The 17,075-nt window shown below is 46.4% G+C and overlaps 1 protein-coding gene across 1 annotated transcript in view; it reads right to left on the reverse strand.

Annotated features, from left to right (window-relative positions):
* LOC132808217 (zinc finger protein 271-like) overlaps window positions 1–17,075 on the reverse strand; it is a 44,432-nt gene that overhangs the window by 18,226 nt on the left and 9,131 nt on the right. Inside the window, exons 3-4 of the mRNA XM_060822047.1 lie at window positions 10,997–12,095; window positions 372–1,478 (exon numbers count right to left, since the gene is read on the reverse strand). Of these exons, the coding sequence (XP_060678030.1) occupies window positions 372–1,478; window positions 10,997–11,704 (1,815 nt within the window). The 5' untranslated portion in view covers window positions 11,705–12,095. The remainder of the gene's footprint in view (window positions 1–371; window positions 1,479–10,996; window positions 12,096–17,075) is intronic.

Raw genomic sequence — 17,075 nt, forward strand, 5'->3', positions numbered from 1 at the left:
ACCCTGTCTCCAAGTAAGTTTCTCCCCGCCCATCTGCCGGGAGGGAAAGAAGTGGGAGGAAGCAGGTGGAGTCAACTACACTGCTGTAGGGCTGCAGTCACGTGTAGGCCAGACCAGGGAAAGGATGCAGCTGGGACAACTGACTGAATCCTTTCCCACAACAGCAGTTTCCTTCCCTAAAAAGGATGTGACTGAATCAGAATGGGGCTTCCCCCCACCCCGCTCGATGGTTTCATTGTTAGATTCTGACCTCCAGATTTCTGACCGAATTCCAAATCCGCGATCTGCTGCGGTGGGATTCAAACCTGGGAGTTCCAGAACTGGGTTGTTAGCCCAGTCCATAATGGCACTCGGCAGTCGCTCCTTCAATCCCCCTGTGATGGCACATGAACTCCTTGGTGCCTCCGCAGGGTGGCTGCCCGGGTAAAGCCCTTCCCACACTCGGGGCAGCTGAAGGACCTCTCCCCCGTGTGGACCCGCTGGTGCTTCACCAGGGCGGAGGAATCGCTGAAGGCCTTCCCACATTCGTGACAGCTGAAGGGCCTCTCCCCTGTGTGGACCCGCCGGTGCTTCACCAGGGCGGAGGAATCGCTGAAGGCCTTCCCACATTCGTGACAGCTGAAGGGCTTCTCCCCCGTGTGGACACGCTGGTGCTTCAGCAGGTCGGAGGAATTGCTAAAGGCCTTCCCACACTCGGGGCAGGGGAATGGCTTCTTCCCTGTGTGGACCCGTTGGTGCTTCAGTAGGGTGGAGGAATCGCTGAAGGCATTTCCGCACTCGGGGCAGCTGAAGGGCCTCTCCCCGGTGTGGACCCGCTGGTGCGTGCGCAAGTTGCCCTTCTGAGTGAATCCCTTCCCACACTCAGGGCAGCAGAAAGGCTTCTCACCGATGTGGATCCGCTGGTGGATCAGCAGGACAGACATCTGGGTAAAGCCCTTCCCACACTCGGGGCAGCTGAAGGGCCTCTCCCCTGTGTGGACCCGCTGGTGCTTCAGCAGGGTGGAGGAATTGCTGAAGAGCTTGCCGCACTCTGTGCAGGGGAACGGCCTCTCCTGTGTGTGGACCCACTTGTGGGTCTGAAGGGAAGAGGAATCGTTGAAGGCCTTCCCACACTCGGGGCAGCTGAAAGGCTTCTCCCCAGTGTGGACCCGCTGGTGCATCCGCAACTTGCCCTCCTGAGTGAATCCCTTCCTGCACTCGGAACAAGTGAATGGCCTCTCCCCAGTGTGGACCCGCCAGTGGGTCAGGAGGGTGGAGGAGGTGCTGAAGGCCTTCCCACACACAGTGCAGGAGAACGGCCTCTCCCCCGTGTGGACCCGTCGGTGGGTCTGCAGGTCAGAAGAATAACTGAAGTCCTTCCCACAATCGGGGCAGCTGAAGGGCCTCTCCCCTGTGTGGACCCACCGGTGCCTCATAAGGGCAGAGGAATTGCTGAAGGCCTTCCCACACTTGGGGCAGATGAATGGCCTCTCTCCGGTGTGACTGCGCCGATGAATCTCCAGGGCAGATGGAGCACGGAAGCCTTTCCCGCAGTCACCACACTTCCACGATTCCTCCTCGGGGTGGGATTCCTCAGGTTTCTCCATGGCCGAAGCTCCAGCTGTACACAAATGCGTGTAGAGCCCCTCCTCACCGTGAATTCCTCTTTCCAGGCCGTAGAGCTGTTTCTGGCTTCACACTCAAGTGCGCTGCAACAGTCGGGTCTCTCATCCAGTCCGACTGATGCTGAAAACGTACTCAAACAGGAACCAAAAAGCTTTGCTCTTCCTCATAGAATCACAGTAAAAAATTATTGCAGTCTCGATGGATTGACTGACCGTCAGATATTGATGACAAAGTGAGGATTGTAGTTACTGAACAGTCCGTGCTGAAACGTGCGGTGCTGGAAGAGCACAGCTGGTCAGACAGCATCCGAAGAGCAGGAAAGTTGACGTTTTAGGCATAAGCCCTTCATCTGTTAATTTTGAAACTTCCGTCCTCAGATCGTCAAATACTCTGTAAAAAGAGATTACAAAGTCATCAGCGTCAGTCCAGGGTAGAAATTCAGAACAAGCAACTCTACTTTCAGGGAAACATTCTTTTCTTTAGATATTCCACAAAATTGAAAGCACCATCTCACTCTCTCCCTCTGTTCTCACATTAACGTCCCTGGGAAGTGGGGGGGAAGGAGACATCAAAGCATTAACACCGACACCAGAGAGAAACTGAACATACAAACGTGGCAAACGTTAGTAAAAAGCCAGATTCATAGAGATATACAGCACAGAGACAGACCCTTCGGTCAATCTCTTCCATGCCAACCAGATACCCAAAATCAATCTAGTCCCATTTGTCAGCACTTGGTCCATATCCCTCTGAACCCTTCCTATTCAAACACCCATCCCGATGGCTTTTAAGTGCTCTAATTGTACCAGCCTCCACCATTTCCTCTGGCAGCTCATTCCTGACATGCATCACATTCTGCATGAAAAAGTTGTCCCTTAGGTCCCTTTTAAATCTTCCCCCCAACTCCGCCTTAAACCTATTACCCTCTAGTTCTGTACTTCCCTATCCCAAGGAAAAGACCTTATCTATTTGACCCTATCCATGCCCCTCATGCTTTTATAAAAAGTTGACGTTTCAGGCATAAGCCCTTCATCTGTTAATTTTGAAACTTCCCAGGACTTCAGACTCTGGCGCGATGGGGAAAACAGCCCCATCCCATCCCTCCGTCCCTCCTCACCCGGGTAATTCAGACACATACCTGAGTTTGCAGAGTCTGCCCCCCCCCCGCCCTGGAATCACTCCAGTTGCTACAAGTGAACAGATGTTACCCCCACTCCCTCCCGGGATGAAGAGTTGCCCAGAGGGAGGGAGTTTCACTCTGAAACTGACAGGGCCACTTCCGCGTTGTGACGTCATAGGTGAAGCGATGGGGCGGGGAAAGGCCGACAACAGCTCCGCGCACTGCGCCTGCGCAGCCCTGCAGTTTGCAACAGGGTAATCCCTTCCTTTCAGAGAATTCCCAGAGTGTGGAAGCAGGCCACTCGGCCCAAGGAGTCCATACCGACCCTCCGAAGGGTAACCCATCTCCCTACCACCCTGACTAATGCACCTAACGTGCACATCCCTGGGCACTACGGGTAATTTAGCTTGGCCAATCCAACCTAACCTGGACAAAGTTAAAAATCAAGCACCCAACAGGTTTATTTGGAAGGACTGGTGTTAACAGCGCGGCTCCTTCATCAGGTGATTGTGGAGAATAAGGTCACAAGGCACAGAATTCATGGAAAAACATTACAGCGTCATGCCATTGAAATTACATATTGAACAGACCGGGATTAAGTATTTCATCGTTTAGAATGGGTTGCAGGTATCAATAATATGTAAATCCTAGAACATCCTGTCAATTACGTGTGTGCATGCATGAGGGAGAAAATTGTCTCTTTCTGTGCTGTATATCTCTGTGTCTATATGATAACAGATGCTTTATTTACGTTGGTGTAAATATTGTTATAAATCATACTAATAGTTATAGTTACTATTACTAAATGGGTACTAATAGTTAGATGTAAGGGAGAGAGTCCTGGGAAAACTCTATTTCTGGTTTACTTCCCAATGAACAAACATTTGAGCGCAGCATGGTGGCTCAGTGGTTAGTACTGCTACCTCACAGCACTAGGGAGTTAGGTGCATTAGGTAGGGGTAAATGTAGAGGAATGGGTCTGGGTTGGTTACTCTTTGGAGGATCAGTGTGGACTTTTTGGGTGGAAAGGCCTGTTTCCATACCATAGGAACCTAATCTAATTAAGCTGAAGGACCTATATATTTTTAAATTTTGTTTCATTTTTCTTGTTTGATTCCATGGTATGACTACACTTGTGTCTGATTGGTTTGAAAGACTGGGAGATTGTGCGTTGGGTCTCAATTCACTGAATGTTTTATTGTTCCAGAAGGTGGAAGGAATGGGGGGAATGGGGGGATGGGGTCAAAACCTCAGCAGAAATCCAGCAGAGCTGAGAGCAGACCCACATCTTACTCTGTTGGAACAGGAAAATCAACAGAGGATAGAGAAACCAGGAGCTGAAATCCGAGCTGACACCAGATTACTCTGTGATCTGTGCTTTCATTAGCACCTCTCCCATTATCCTGCTTTCCATTTGACTACCCCCTCAATATTCAGAATCCAATCCTTGTCATTCTGAAGCCATATCTCCGTTAGGAGTCTCAGATCATAATTATTCTCTTCAATGTGTGCAGTCGATTCACTCGCTTTTGTTACAATGCAGCACACATTCAGATACACCGTTTTTAGTTTCAGTTTTTGTGATCTTTAGAATCCAGTTTTGATTGCTGGTATATTTACTCTCGTTGTCCCTTTCTATCATTCTCTGATGTTAATTCTCCAGATCACGACATTGCTCACTGGCCTTGATTTGGATTGGCCGTGCTAAATTGCCCATAGATTCACTACTCTCCAGGAAAAGCAGTTCCTCCTCATCTCTCTCCTAAATCTACTCCCCCTCATCTTGAAGCCTGGTCTCATCTACCATCAGAAATGACTGGATAGGGTATGGCTTCATCCCCACAATTCAATGAATTTCCACTTTCCAAGATGTCTTCACTCACTCAGTTGCTGTCTCACAAACGAAAGATTTCATTGTAACTTCTTCTGTTCCAAATCAAGGCAAAACATCTTTGAAAGCTGCTCTGAAAGTCCAGTCTTCACAACCACACTTCTGCTTTCACCAAAGACGATTACAGACATATAGCACGGAAACAGACCCTTTGACCCAACTCATCTGTGCCAACAAGAAACCCTAAATTAATCTAAATCATCTGCCAGCATTTGGCCCATATCCCCCTAAACCCTTCCTCTTCATATTCCCATCCAGATGCCTTTTAAATTTTGTAGTAATTGTATCAGCCTCCACCACCCTCCGTGAAAAAGTTGCTCCTCAGGTCCCTTTTAAATCATTCCCTCTCACTGCAAACATATGCCGTCTAGTTTTGGACTCACCTAACCTGGGTACTCACCCTATTCTGCCCCTTATAAACATCTATAAGGTCACCCCTCAACCTCCAATGCTCCATGGAGAATTTCCCTGGCCTATTTAGCTTCTTCCTGTATCTCAAACACTCCAACTCTGGCAACAGCCTTGAAATCCTTTCTGAACCCTTTCAAAGTTTCACAACATCTTTCCTGTAGCAGGAAGACCAGAACTGTACACAGTATTCTAAAAGTGGCCTAACCAATGTCCTGTACAGCCACTCCATGACCTCCTAAGACTCACTTTCAAGGAACCATGAACCTGCACTCCAAGGTCTCTCTGTTCTGTGACACTCCCCTTCACTGTGTCAGTCCTGCCTGGATTGCTTGACCAAAATGCAACACTTCACATTTCTCTAAATTAAACTCCATCTGCCACTCCTCAGCCCATTGGCCCATCCGATCAATTCTAATTTACAGCAAACTCTTTTTCCTCTCTAATTCCCTGGAAGCTGAAAAATCTCCATCCCACGCAATCTCCCTCCATTCTCACTTTGTTGAACCTAATTCCTGCTGCATCTCATCCTGAAGGGTCTGGTTCATGCTGATGAACAGGGGTCACAAAGCTAGTTCCTTTTTTGGACTAAAAGCTTTTCCCTGGCTCAAGGAGACGCTGTTCATGACTTTTTTCAGAGAGGTAATAAACTGGCCAGGTTCTGATCAGTCTGGTTTGAACAGAGATGAAAAGAATTTTGAGAGACCTTTTGCTTATATCTAAACAGATGTGACTTCAGGCCAAATTGGTCATGTTTTAGTTTTAGTTCAGTCTTGAACTGGTTGCAAGTTCAACAGGGAGCTGTGTGGAAACTCTCTCTCTCTTTCCTGTCTCTCAACTTCAACCTATAAGCATGTGTCCCATTTATAATGGGTTTCAAAGGGAGTTGGCTTATTGGGACAGTTGTGTATATTCAGAACAGCATAACTGAGTCTAGTTGGATAGGCTGAGTTCTGTAGGAGTTCTTTATTCTGATCTTTGTGTTGCATTGTATAATTTTGAGAATACATTTTTTGACTGTTTTAAAATCTAGTAGTCAACTGAGCTCATTTACTCCAGATAATTTTCACTAGACACTGACTAAACCAAATTACAAAGTTATGGTCTGGGGCTGCCTGCTTAAAAATGTTTTGAGTGGTCTGGATTAGTCCTTAACACAGGCCCACACACTCACTCAGGGGAGATTTAATGGAAACATACAGAACATTGAAAGGCCTAAACAAAGTGGGCATTGGGAAGACGTTTCCATTAGTGGGAGAGACCAGGAGCTGAAAGGGACTAGAAAAGGGAAGACCTTTTAGAAGGGAGATAAGGAGAAACTTTTCAGCCTGAGAGTGGTGAATCCATGGAATTCATTGCCACATGAGGCTGTGGAGGCCAGTTCACTGAGGATATTTAAGACTGAGATAGATAAGTTCTTGAGTATCAAGGGTTACAGGAAGGAAGTGGGAGAATGGGATTGAGAAACATATCAGCCACGATTGTGTGGTATGAGCAGACCTGATGGGCTGAATGGCCTACTTTCTGCTCCTCTGTCTTATGGTCTCTTGCTGTCTTGGACACAGAGTGAGAGAATTGGGAGCAGGAGTAGGCCATTTGGTCTTTTGAGCATGCACCAGCACCGAACAGATCATAACTGGATGTGAATATACCTACATCTAGGTGGATAGGCTGGGACATTTTTCACTGAAGCACAGGAAGTTGAGAGGTTGCCTATGAAGTTTATAAAACCAAGAAGGGTGTCAGTTAGGTAAGTGGCTGGTGCTGTTTCCTTCAGGTGGGGATTTCAAGATTAGGGAGCAAACTTTTAAGGAGAGAGGAGAAAGATTTAAAAAAAGACATGAGGAACAACTTTTTTTTTGAAAGAGAGTGGTGTGTCTGTGTGTGGAATCAAGGTCCTGAAGAAGTGATGGATATATGTACAGTAATAACATTTAAAAGACATTTGGATAAGTACATGAGTAGGAAAGGTTCAAAGGGATATGAGCCAAACTATGTCGGACGAGTTTAGTTTATAAATATAGCCAGCATGGACTAGCTGGACTGAAGTGTCTGTTTCTGTGCTGTATGACTCTGTAACTGTTCTGGTCTTAAAACCATTATTTTTGCCTTCCCCCATCACCATCCACTTCTTTGTTGTTCAGAAAACTGATGAACACAGGCTTAAATATATTCAATGACTGCCTGATCACAGAAAGCCATCCCAATTTCTGAATTCCTGCTAATATACCACTTGCCTTGCTGATTGCTTGCTACACCCTGTCTGACAACTGGCAGTGACTGGTGTGGAAGGACGCTGAGACCCCATTGTACATCCACACATCATTCCTGACGAAGGGCTCGTGACCAAATCACAAACACTCCTGGTCCTAGATGCTGCCTGACCTGCTGTGCTTTTCCAGCACCACACTTTTTGACTCTAATCTCCAGCATGTGCAGCCCTCACTTTCTCCACAGCCCAGTATATAACCATCTAAACAATGACCTTTTTTCGGCATTTTCTTCCACAGCAAAGGCAAAATCATCACGTTGTGTTCATGCGTTTGCCAATGGAGACAGACCTGGACCAACGTTTGCAGAGTCTGTTCCCCCAACCCCCGATTCACCCCATTTCCTTTCAGTTGCTGCAAGTCAACAATTGAAGCTCAGAATTTAGAAAAGAAACTGAAAATATAGTAAGAAAAGAGAGTGCCGTACTCACAGATGTTGGACAGAGGAAGGAGGTTGCAATCTAGAGTGAAGTTCAATCTTCATTCGGGGAGAGGAGCAACAACAGCAACTTCCGAAGCTCATGTTCCAACTTCCGCATTCAGACAGTAGGGGCGCTCTGATTGGCAGGAGGACCAGTCTCTTTCCGGTCCTCCAGTGCTTCCTATTGGTCCATCGAAAGAAGGGCACGAGCCGTGTGCGCGGACACCGAGCAGCTGGCGGCGCAGTTTTTTGCTGACTCCGAGGAGCATGCGCAGTGCTTGCTGACAGAGAGGCTGGAGATCCTGGGAGCTGGTATTACTGACAGGTTTGAAGTGTCCAAATGCCAGGAGGAGAAAAAAAGGCTGGAGCCACTTTCTTTTCCCCATCTGTGGCTCGACTTCTTAGTCCTACTGCATTTGTTTGGCTGCTCAACTTTTGTATATCTTTTCCCCAGGGTCGGGGTCCTAAGGCTTAGGGCAAAGGTTTAGGGTAAATGGGGACAAATTTGGAGGGACCTCGGATTAGAAATAAAAACAGTGTGAAAGTTAATTGGCCTCAAGAAATGCCCTCTCTTACACCCCAACAAAAATAGATTGTTCACAGCCTATTGATCACTCAGTGGGAAGACTGTTGTGAAACTTGAAAGGGTTGAGAAACGACTTAAGGATGTTGTTAGGGTTGGAGCTCCAGGGAGAGGCTGAATAGGCTGGGGCTGTTTTCCCTGGAGTATTGGAGGCTGAGGGGGTAACCTTATAGAGGTTTATAAAATCATGAGGGGCATAGATAATGTAAATAGACAAGGTATTTCCCCTGGGGTGGCAAGGTCCAGAAGTAGAAGACATTAGTTTTAGGGTGAGAGGGGAAAACGTAAAAGTGTCCTATGGGGCAACTTGTTTCATGCTGAGAGTGGTGCGTGTATTGAATGAGCTGCCAGAGGAAATGGTACAATTACGACATTTATATGGATGGGGACATGAACAGGAAGGTTTACAGGGATATGGGCAATGTGCTAGCAAATGAGACGACATGAATTTAGGACATCTGGTCAGCCCAGACCAAAGGCCTTCCTTCTGTGCTCTACAACTCCGATTCTTTTTCGACGTAGTCAGAGCCAATTTCACAAGACTAGGAATAGGCCATTCACCCATTACAGCCCGTCCTCAACTGTGGCCTAGCTGCACATATTTCAATGCGAGTTTCAAAAGATGTCTGCAGCTTTTTTATGAAATTGATCATGCTTTAATAATGTTTCTGAATATATCATTTTAGCTATTCTTAATGTTAAAAATAAGCCATTTCCCAGGTAGAGTCAGCACCATCCATTCTCTCTCCCTCTTCTTATCGGTTCCTGAATCCTGGCACCAGGCAGACACCAATATCATCTGGCCTCCTGCTGGCAACTGCAGAGAACAGAGACAATCCTTGACCCAATCAGAAGACTGTCCTGAAGGGAATGACCATCTCGCAGAATAAAGTGTCCGGTTAAGATCCCCCCACCCACCACCACCACCACCACCACCGTGTCTGCAGCCTGGCTTCCAGCTGAATCTGTCTGAGCCGAAGGTCCTCCAGTGTGTGTTTCCCCTGGATGATAGCATCCAGAGCCTCCCACCTTCTGTGAGACAAGTGCCACTCTGTCCTCTCCGATGTGTGTTGTGTCACTGCTTAACTGTTTCCAGTGGCCGAGCAGAGGTTGATGGCCAAGTTCAGAACCCATGAGGATAACTTTGGGTGATCTCACTCTCTCATACTCACGCAGACCCTCTCTCGTACACATGGTCTCTCTCAGACACACACAAACCCATCACTGCACACACCCTCTCACAGGCTCATACTCCATTATACACACACGAAAAAACTTACATGCACTCACTATTCTCTCATGCACGCACATACATACAAGTCCATGGGATGAATTTACGTTTGCAGTATTATATTTGCAGATAGATTCAATGTGTGCTTTTTGTGGAAACATCGGCAGGCAGTTAATGAAGGCAATCAATCCATGTCATATTTTATCAACTCATACTTTGGGAGTAGAACCAGTCTGATTCAAGATTGGGATACAGACAGACCGAACCTCTCACCTTTCATGTATTGTCTGAGCTGAGATGTCACCTATTTTTATAAAACCTTAAGTCATCTTGAGAACATGAATTAAAAGTAGTTCTGGGATTTACATATTAATGAACAGAAACCTGCAATCCATTCTAAAAGATGGAAGACTTAACAGCAATCAAGGTTTGTTCAATATCTCCTATCAGTTGTATGAAACTGTGATCTTTTGCTATAAAATCTGTGTCTTCTGATCCTGCTCCACAGCTACCTGATGAAGGAGCAGCGCGCCTAAGGCTAGTGCTTCCAAATAAACCTGTTGGACTATAACCTGGTGTTGTGAGATTTTAACTTTGTGCACACCAGTCCAACACTGACACCTCCACAACATTTCTAGTGAACACAGCCCACACTTCCACCAGGAAACTTTACAATGCTGATAAAACAACGCAGTACCTGCATTCCTAAAACATTTACAATTTCTAATACTAGCTACTCATTCACCGCTCCATCTGATACATAACATTGGAAACTCAGTGCAGGAGGCTGAAAGAAATGAGCAGCTTTAAAACAAAAACCTCTTGAGCTGAAAGCTTTCAATGAGAGTCTGAGCCCAGTAGTAAGTTCAGGTAACCTTTATTGCGACCCAATTTTGTTACAGCTTCAGATTCCCCCAGCAAAAAGGTGTAGAAAAAGTATTTTTTTTTAAAACAGCTCAAGGTCAAAGCCCACACACTTCTCCTCCCGCCCCCTCACCCCCACTTTCTTTACTATTTGTCAGCACAGAGTTGTCCTTTTGTAATTGGATCCTTGGTATAGCCATAAACTAGAAGTAGTATTGCCTCATGCACCAATTTAAACCCATACCTTGTCTCCAAGTAGGTTTTTCCCCCCTCATCAGTTGGAGTGGGGTTGGGGGGGGGGAGGGGGGGAAGAGGGGGAGGCGGCGTGCAGAATACTCAACCAGACTGCTGTGGGTCTGGGTAAAGGATGCACTGGGACGAGTGAGTGAATCCGTTCCCACAATAGCAGTTTCCTTCCCTAAAAAGGTTGTGAGTGAATCAGATGGGGGTTCCCCCTCCCCTCCCTGACAATGGTTTCATTGTTAGATTCTGAACTCCAGATTTGGAACCAAATTCCAATTCCGCCATCTGCCTTGGCAGCTCCTGGAACTGGGTTGATAAAGCCACTCAGCCGTCGCTGCTTTAAACCCCCTGCGATGGCATGTGAACTCTCTGGTGCCTCCGCAGGTGGGAGGAGCGGCTAAAGCTCTTCCCGCACTGATAGCAGGTGAACGGCCTCTCCCCCGTGTGGACCCGCTGGTGCCTCAGCAGGTCAGAGGCCTGGGTAAAGCCTTTCCTGCACTCTGGGCAGCTGAAGGGCCTCTCCCCCGTGTGGAACCGCTGGTGCTTCAGCCTGTCGGAGGAACTGTTGAAGGCCTTCCTGCACTCTGTGCAGGGGAACGGCCTCTCTCCCGTGTGGACCCGCTGGTGGGTCAGCAGGGCGAAGGAATTGCTGAAGCCCTTCCCACATTCGGTGCAGATGAACAGCCTCTCCCCAGTGTGGAGCTGCCGGTGGGCCAACAGGGTGGAGGCCTGGGTAAAGCCCTTCCTGCATGTGGAGCACCTGAAGGGCTGCTCCCCCGTGTGGACCCGCCGGTGCCTCACCAGGTCAGAGCAATTGCTGAAGGCCTTCCCACACTCAGGGCAGCTGAAGGGCCTCTCCCTGGTGTGGACCCGCCGGTGCCTCACCAGGTCGGAGGAATTGCTGAAGGCCTTCCCGCAGTCTGTGCAGGGGAATGGCCTCTCCCCGGTGTGACTGCGACGATGAATCTCCAGAGCAGATGGGAAACGGAAATCTTTCCCAGTCGCCACACTTCCACGGTTTCTCCATGGGGCAGGATTCCTTGGGTTTCTCCATGGCCGAAGCTTCATCCACACACAACACGTGTAGAGCTCCTCCCCTCCGTGAATTCCTCTTCCCAGGCCTTATAACTGTTTCAGGCTCCACACTCAGTGCACTCCAACAGTAGGGTCCCTCATCCAGTCCCACTGATGCTGAAAACGGACTGAAACAGGAACCAAAAAGCTTTGCTCCTTCTCACAGAATCAGTCAACGATTGTTGCTGTCCGGATGGATTGAGTGACTGTCAGACATTGACGTCAAAGTGAGGACTGCAGACGCTGGAGAGTCAGTGTTGAAAAGTGCGACGCTGAAAAAGCACAGCAGGTCAGGCAGCACCTGAAGAGCAGGAGAGTCGACATTTTGGGCATAAGTCCTTCATCTGTTGATTTTGAAACTTCCGTCTTCAGATCTTCAAATACTCTGTAAAAAGAGATTAGAAAATTCATTCCTGTCAGTCCAGAATAAAAATTCAGAACAAGCAATTTGTTTGTGTTGTTATTCCACAAAATTGAAAGCACTATCCCTCTCTCTCTCTCTCCCGCCCTTCGCTCTAACTCATTCTCCTGAAGGTGTTGATTCAGGATCTGATAGGGGCAGAAAAGCAAAAACGTCAAGACTGACATCTGAGTTTTGGATAACTCCACCTGAAATTTAATATCTTTCACAACACTGGGATATTGCTGAGAGTGAGCAGGTCTGATTTTGGGAAGCAAAAAAATGTCAATTCGGGGTGAGCCTGCAATGCAGGTTCTTGAAGAACAACCAAACACAAAATGGTTAACATTCCCAGGAACTGATGGGGGTGAGAGAGAAAGCAAAATGAACCATCAAGGCATTGATACCGCCACCACAGAAACTGAACATACAGACATGACAAACATTCGTGGAAAGCCAGAGTCATCGAGATGTACAGCACAGAAACAGACATTTCGGTCAAATTCTTCTGTGTCCAACCAGATATCCAAAATTAATCTCGTCCCATTTGCCAGCGCTTTGCCCATATCCCTTTGAGCCCTTCCTTTTCACACACTCATGCTGATGACTTTTAAATGTTGTCATTGTACCAGCCTTCACCACTTCCTTTGGCAGCTCATTCCATACATGCACCATCCTCTGCGTGAAAATGTTGCCCCTTAGATCTCTTTCCAGTCTCCCTCCCCCTGCCCTCACCTTAAATCTATTACCCTCGAGTTCTGGACTCCCCATCCCAAGGAAAAGACCTCGTCTATTTACCCAATCCATGCCCCTCATGATTTTAAAAAAGTCTATCAGGTTACCCCTCACACTCTGACGCACTAGGGAAAACAGCAACACCCTATCCTTCCAACCCTCCTTACCCGGGTAATTAAGGCACATATCTGAGTTTGCAGAGTCTGCTCCCTCCCTGGGTTCACTCCAGTTGCTACAAGTAAACAAATTTCCTCCCCCCGCACTCCACCCATCCCTCCCCTCTCCTCCCATACACCATTTCCTCCCTCCTCCCCCCACGCTGCTTCTCCCCTCTCCCCCCCACCTCCCTTCCTGAACAGTGAACAAAAATCCCTTCACTTCAGAGAACCCTCACTGTTCTAACAAGTCCACACCAACCTCCGAATGGCAACCTCACCACACCCATTCCCCTCCTCCTATTACTCTACATTTACCCCTTGACTAATACATCTAACCTGCACATCCCTGGGCACTATGGGTAATTTGGCCTGGCCAATCAAACCTTACCTGGACAAAGTTAAAAATCACACAACACCAGGTTATTGTCCAACGGGTTTATTTGGAAGCACTAGCGTTTGGAGCGCTGCTCCTTCATCAAGTGGTTGTGGAGTAAGATCATAAGACACAGAATTTCTGGGAAAACATTACAGTGTCCTGGTATTGAAATGATATATTCACAACCCTGGATCATTAAGTCTTTCATCTTTTACAATGGATTGCAGATATCATTAATATGTAAATCCCAGAACTTCCTGTAAGGCACCTTCCCAGGATAACTTTGAGGCTTTATAACAAAAGGAGACACCTCAGCTCAAATAATGCATTAAAGGCGTGAGGTCAGAATCTGTCTGTATCCCAGTCTCGAGTCAGACTGGTTCTATTTCCAATGTGAAATTTACAAAATATTAGATGTATTAACTGTCTGCAGATTGTGGAAAATAGAATGCATATGCAAATATCATTCTGCAAACACAAATTCACCCCCATGGACTTGTGCAGGTGTGTGTGTGCATGACAGAGAGAAAAAGTCTGTTTCCATGCTGTATATCTCTATGTCAATTTGACAACAGATACTTTTTGTTCTGTTGGTATAAATATTGTTGTAAGTCATCATAGGTACTAATAGCTCGATGTAAGGGTGAGAGAATTCCTCAAATAAGGCACTGTAGGAATCCTGGGAGAGTAGTATTTCTGGATTACTCCCTATTGAACAATATTAAGCACAAGCACCTACTTATTTCTAATTTTGGTTCACATTTCTTGTTTTATTCCCTGCTATGACTACACTCAGTGTCTGGATGGTTAACAGGCTGGGAGATTGTGGGTCTGGATTGACTTATTGTTCCAGAAGGTGTGTAAAAAAAAAGGGATCAAAACATCATGAGAAATCAGGACCTGAAACCTGAGCTGACACCAGATTACCCTGTGATCAGTGCTTTGATTACCTGTGCTAACCCTCTACCTTTATCTTGCTTCCCATTTGATCACCTTCTCAATATTGAGGATCCAATTCTTGTCATCCTGGAGCCATATCTCTGTAAGGAGTCCCATATTTTAATGATTCCCTTCAATGTGTGCAGTCAATTCATTCGCTTTTGCTGCAATGCAGCACACATTCAGACATACCATTTTTAATTTCAATTTCTGTGATCTTTAGAATCCAGTTATGATTGCTGGTACATTTACTCTCCATGTCTTTCTGTCATTCTCGGATGTTCATTTTTCACATCACTGTATTGCTTACTGGCCTTGATTTGGAATGGCCATGCTAAATTGCTCATAGTGTCCAAAGATGTGCAGGTTAGGTGGGTTAGCCATGGGAAATGCTGGGTTAGAGTTTCATAGTAATAGAAGCAGGAGTAGGTCATTTGGCCCTTCGAGCCTGCTTCGCCATTCATTTAGATCATGACTGATCTCTCCAATGTCTCAGCTTCTCCTCCCTGCATTGTCCCAACTACCCTTAATACCTTTACCATGCAAAAACCCATCTAACTGTGTCCTGAATATACTTAATTACGCTGCCTCTACTGCTTCCCTGGGCAGAGAATTACATATATTCACTATTCTCTGGGAAAAGCAGTTCTTCCTCATCTCTATCCTAAATCTACTCCAACTAATCTTGAGGTCTGGTCTCACCCACCAGCAGAAATGACTGGATAGGGTAGGGTTTCATCCCCACAGTGCAATGAAATCCCACTTTCCACCAAAATCTCAGATGTACTCACTCACTCAGGTGCTGTCTCATAAATGAAAGATTTCATTGTAACTTCTTCTGCTCCCAGTAAGGACAAAACATCTTTGAAGGCTGCTCTGAAAGTCCAGTCTTCACAATGGCACTTCTGGTTTCACCAAAGACCCAGAGAGTCATACAGCACAGAAACAGACCCTTCAGTCCAACTCGTATGTGCCGCCCAGATATCCTAACTTAATCTAGTCCCATTTACCAGCTTCCTATTCTTGTACCCATCCAGATGCCTTTTAAATACTGTAATTGTATCAGGCTCCACCCCTTCCTACGACAGCTCATTCAATACATGCACCACCTTCTGCATGAAACAAGTTGCCCTTCATGTCCCTTTTAAATCATTCCCCTCTCACCTCAAACATATGCTCTCTAGTTTTGCATTCACCCTATCCATGCCCCTTATAAACATTTATAAGGTCACCCCTATACGTCTGATGCTCCAGGAAAATATCCCTGACCGATTCAGCCTCTCTCTGTAGATCAAACCCTCCAACTCTGGCAACAGCCTTTTAAGACTTTTCTGACCCCTTTCAAAGTTTCACACCATATTTCCTGTAGCAGGGAGACCAGAACTGAACGCAGTATTTTAAAAGGGGCCTAACCAATGTCCTGTACAGTCACAACATGACCCCCCAACTCCGATACTCAATGCTCTGACTAATAAAGGAAAGCATACAAAATACCTTCTTCACTATTCTGGCTACCTGAGACTGCACTTTCAAGGAACAATGAACCTGCACTCCAATGTCTCTTTGTTCTGAAACACTCCCTTAACTGTCCTGCCTGGATTGCCTTACCAAAATGCAAACATCACATTTCCCTAAATTAATCTCCATCTGCCACTCCCTGGCCCATTGTCCCATCCAAACAATTCTAATTTATAGCAAACTCTCTGTAATTCTTATTCCCTGGAAGCTCAAAATCTCCATCCCACACACTCCCACCATTCTCACTTTGTTGAACCTAATCCCTGCTGTACCTCATCCTGAAGGGTCTGGTTCATGCTGATTAACAGGGCCACACTCAGGGGAATCTAATTGAAACAAACAGAATACTCAATGGCCTGGACGAGTTGATGTTGGGAAGATGTTTCCATTGGAAGGAGAGACTAGCGGCCGAGGGCACAGCCTTAGAGTAAAGGGAAGACCTTTCAGAACGGAGATTAGGAGAAATTTCTTTAGCCAGAGAGTGGTGAACTGATGGAATTCATTGCCACAGAAGGCTGTGGAGGCCAGCTAACTGAGGATATTTAACACTGAGACAGAAACAGTTCTTGAGTATCAAGGGGATCGAGGGTTAGAGAGAGAAAACAGGAGAATGGGGCTGAGACACTTATCAGCCGCGATTGAATGGTCTGGGCAGACCCAGTGGGCTGAATGGCTTAATTTCTGCTCTTATGGATAAGTACATGAATAGGAAAGGTTCAGAGATATATAGGCCAAACAATGTAGGACTAGTTTAGTTTATGAATATAGTCAGCATGAAATCAAGTATCTGTTTCTGTGCTGTATGATTCTGTAACTGTTCTTATAACCATCTTTTCTGTTCCCTCATAATCATCCACTTCATTGTTGTTCAAAAATCAGATGAACTCAGCCTTGAATATATTCAATGATCCCCTAACCGCAGGAAGGGCCCACCCAACCTCTGAACTCAATTCCTCTTGCTAATACACTACTTGCATCTGTCTGACAACTGGTATTGACTGGTGGAGAAAGACACTGAAACCTCTTTGTACATCCACATAACATTCCTGATGAACGGCTCGTGTCCAAAACGTCGACTCTCCTGGTCCTTGGATGCTGTTTGACCCGCTGTTCTTTTCCAGGGCCACACTTGTCAACTTTGATCTCCAGCATCTGCACTCCTCACTTTCTCCATATCCCAACATATCACCATTAAAACAATGCACCTCCTTTCTGCTTTTGTTTTCCCACAGCAAAGGT

Source organism: Hemiscyllium ocellatum (genome assembly GCF_020745735.1).
Source record: "Hemiscyllium ocellatum isolate sHemOce1 chromosome 27 unlocalized genomic scaffold, sHemOce1.pat.X.cur. SUPER_27_unloc_37, whole genome shotgun sequence".
Taxonomy (NCBI): domain Eukaryota; kingdom Metazoa; phylum Chordata; class Chondrichthyes; order Orectolobiformes; family Hemiscylliidae; genus Hemiscyllium; species Hemiscyllium ocellatum.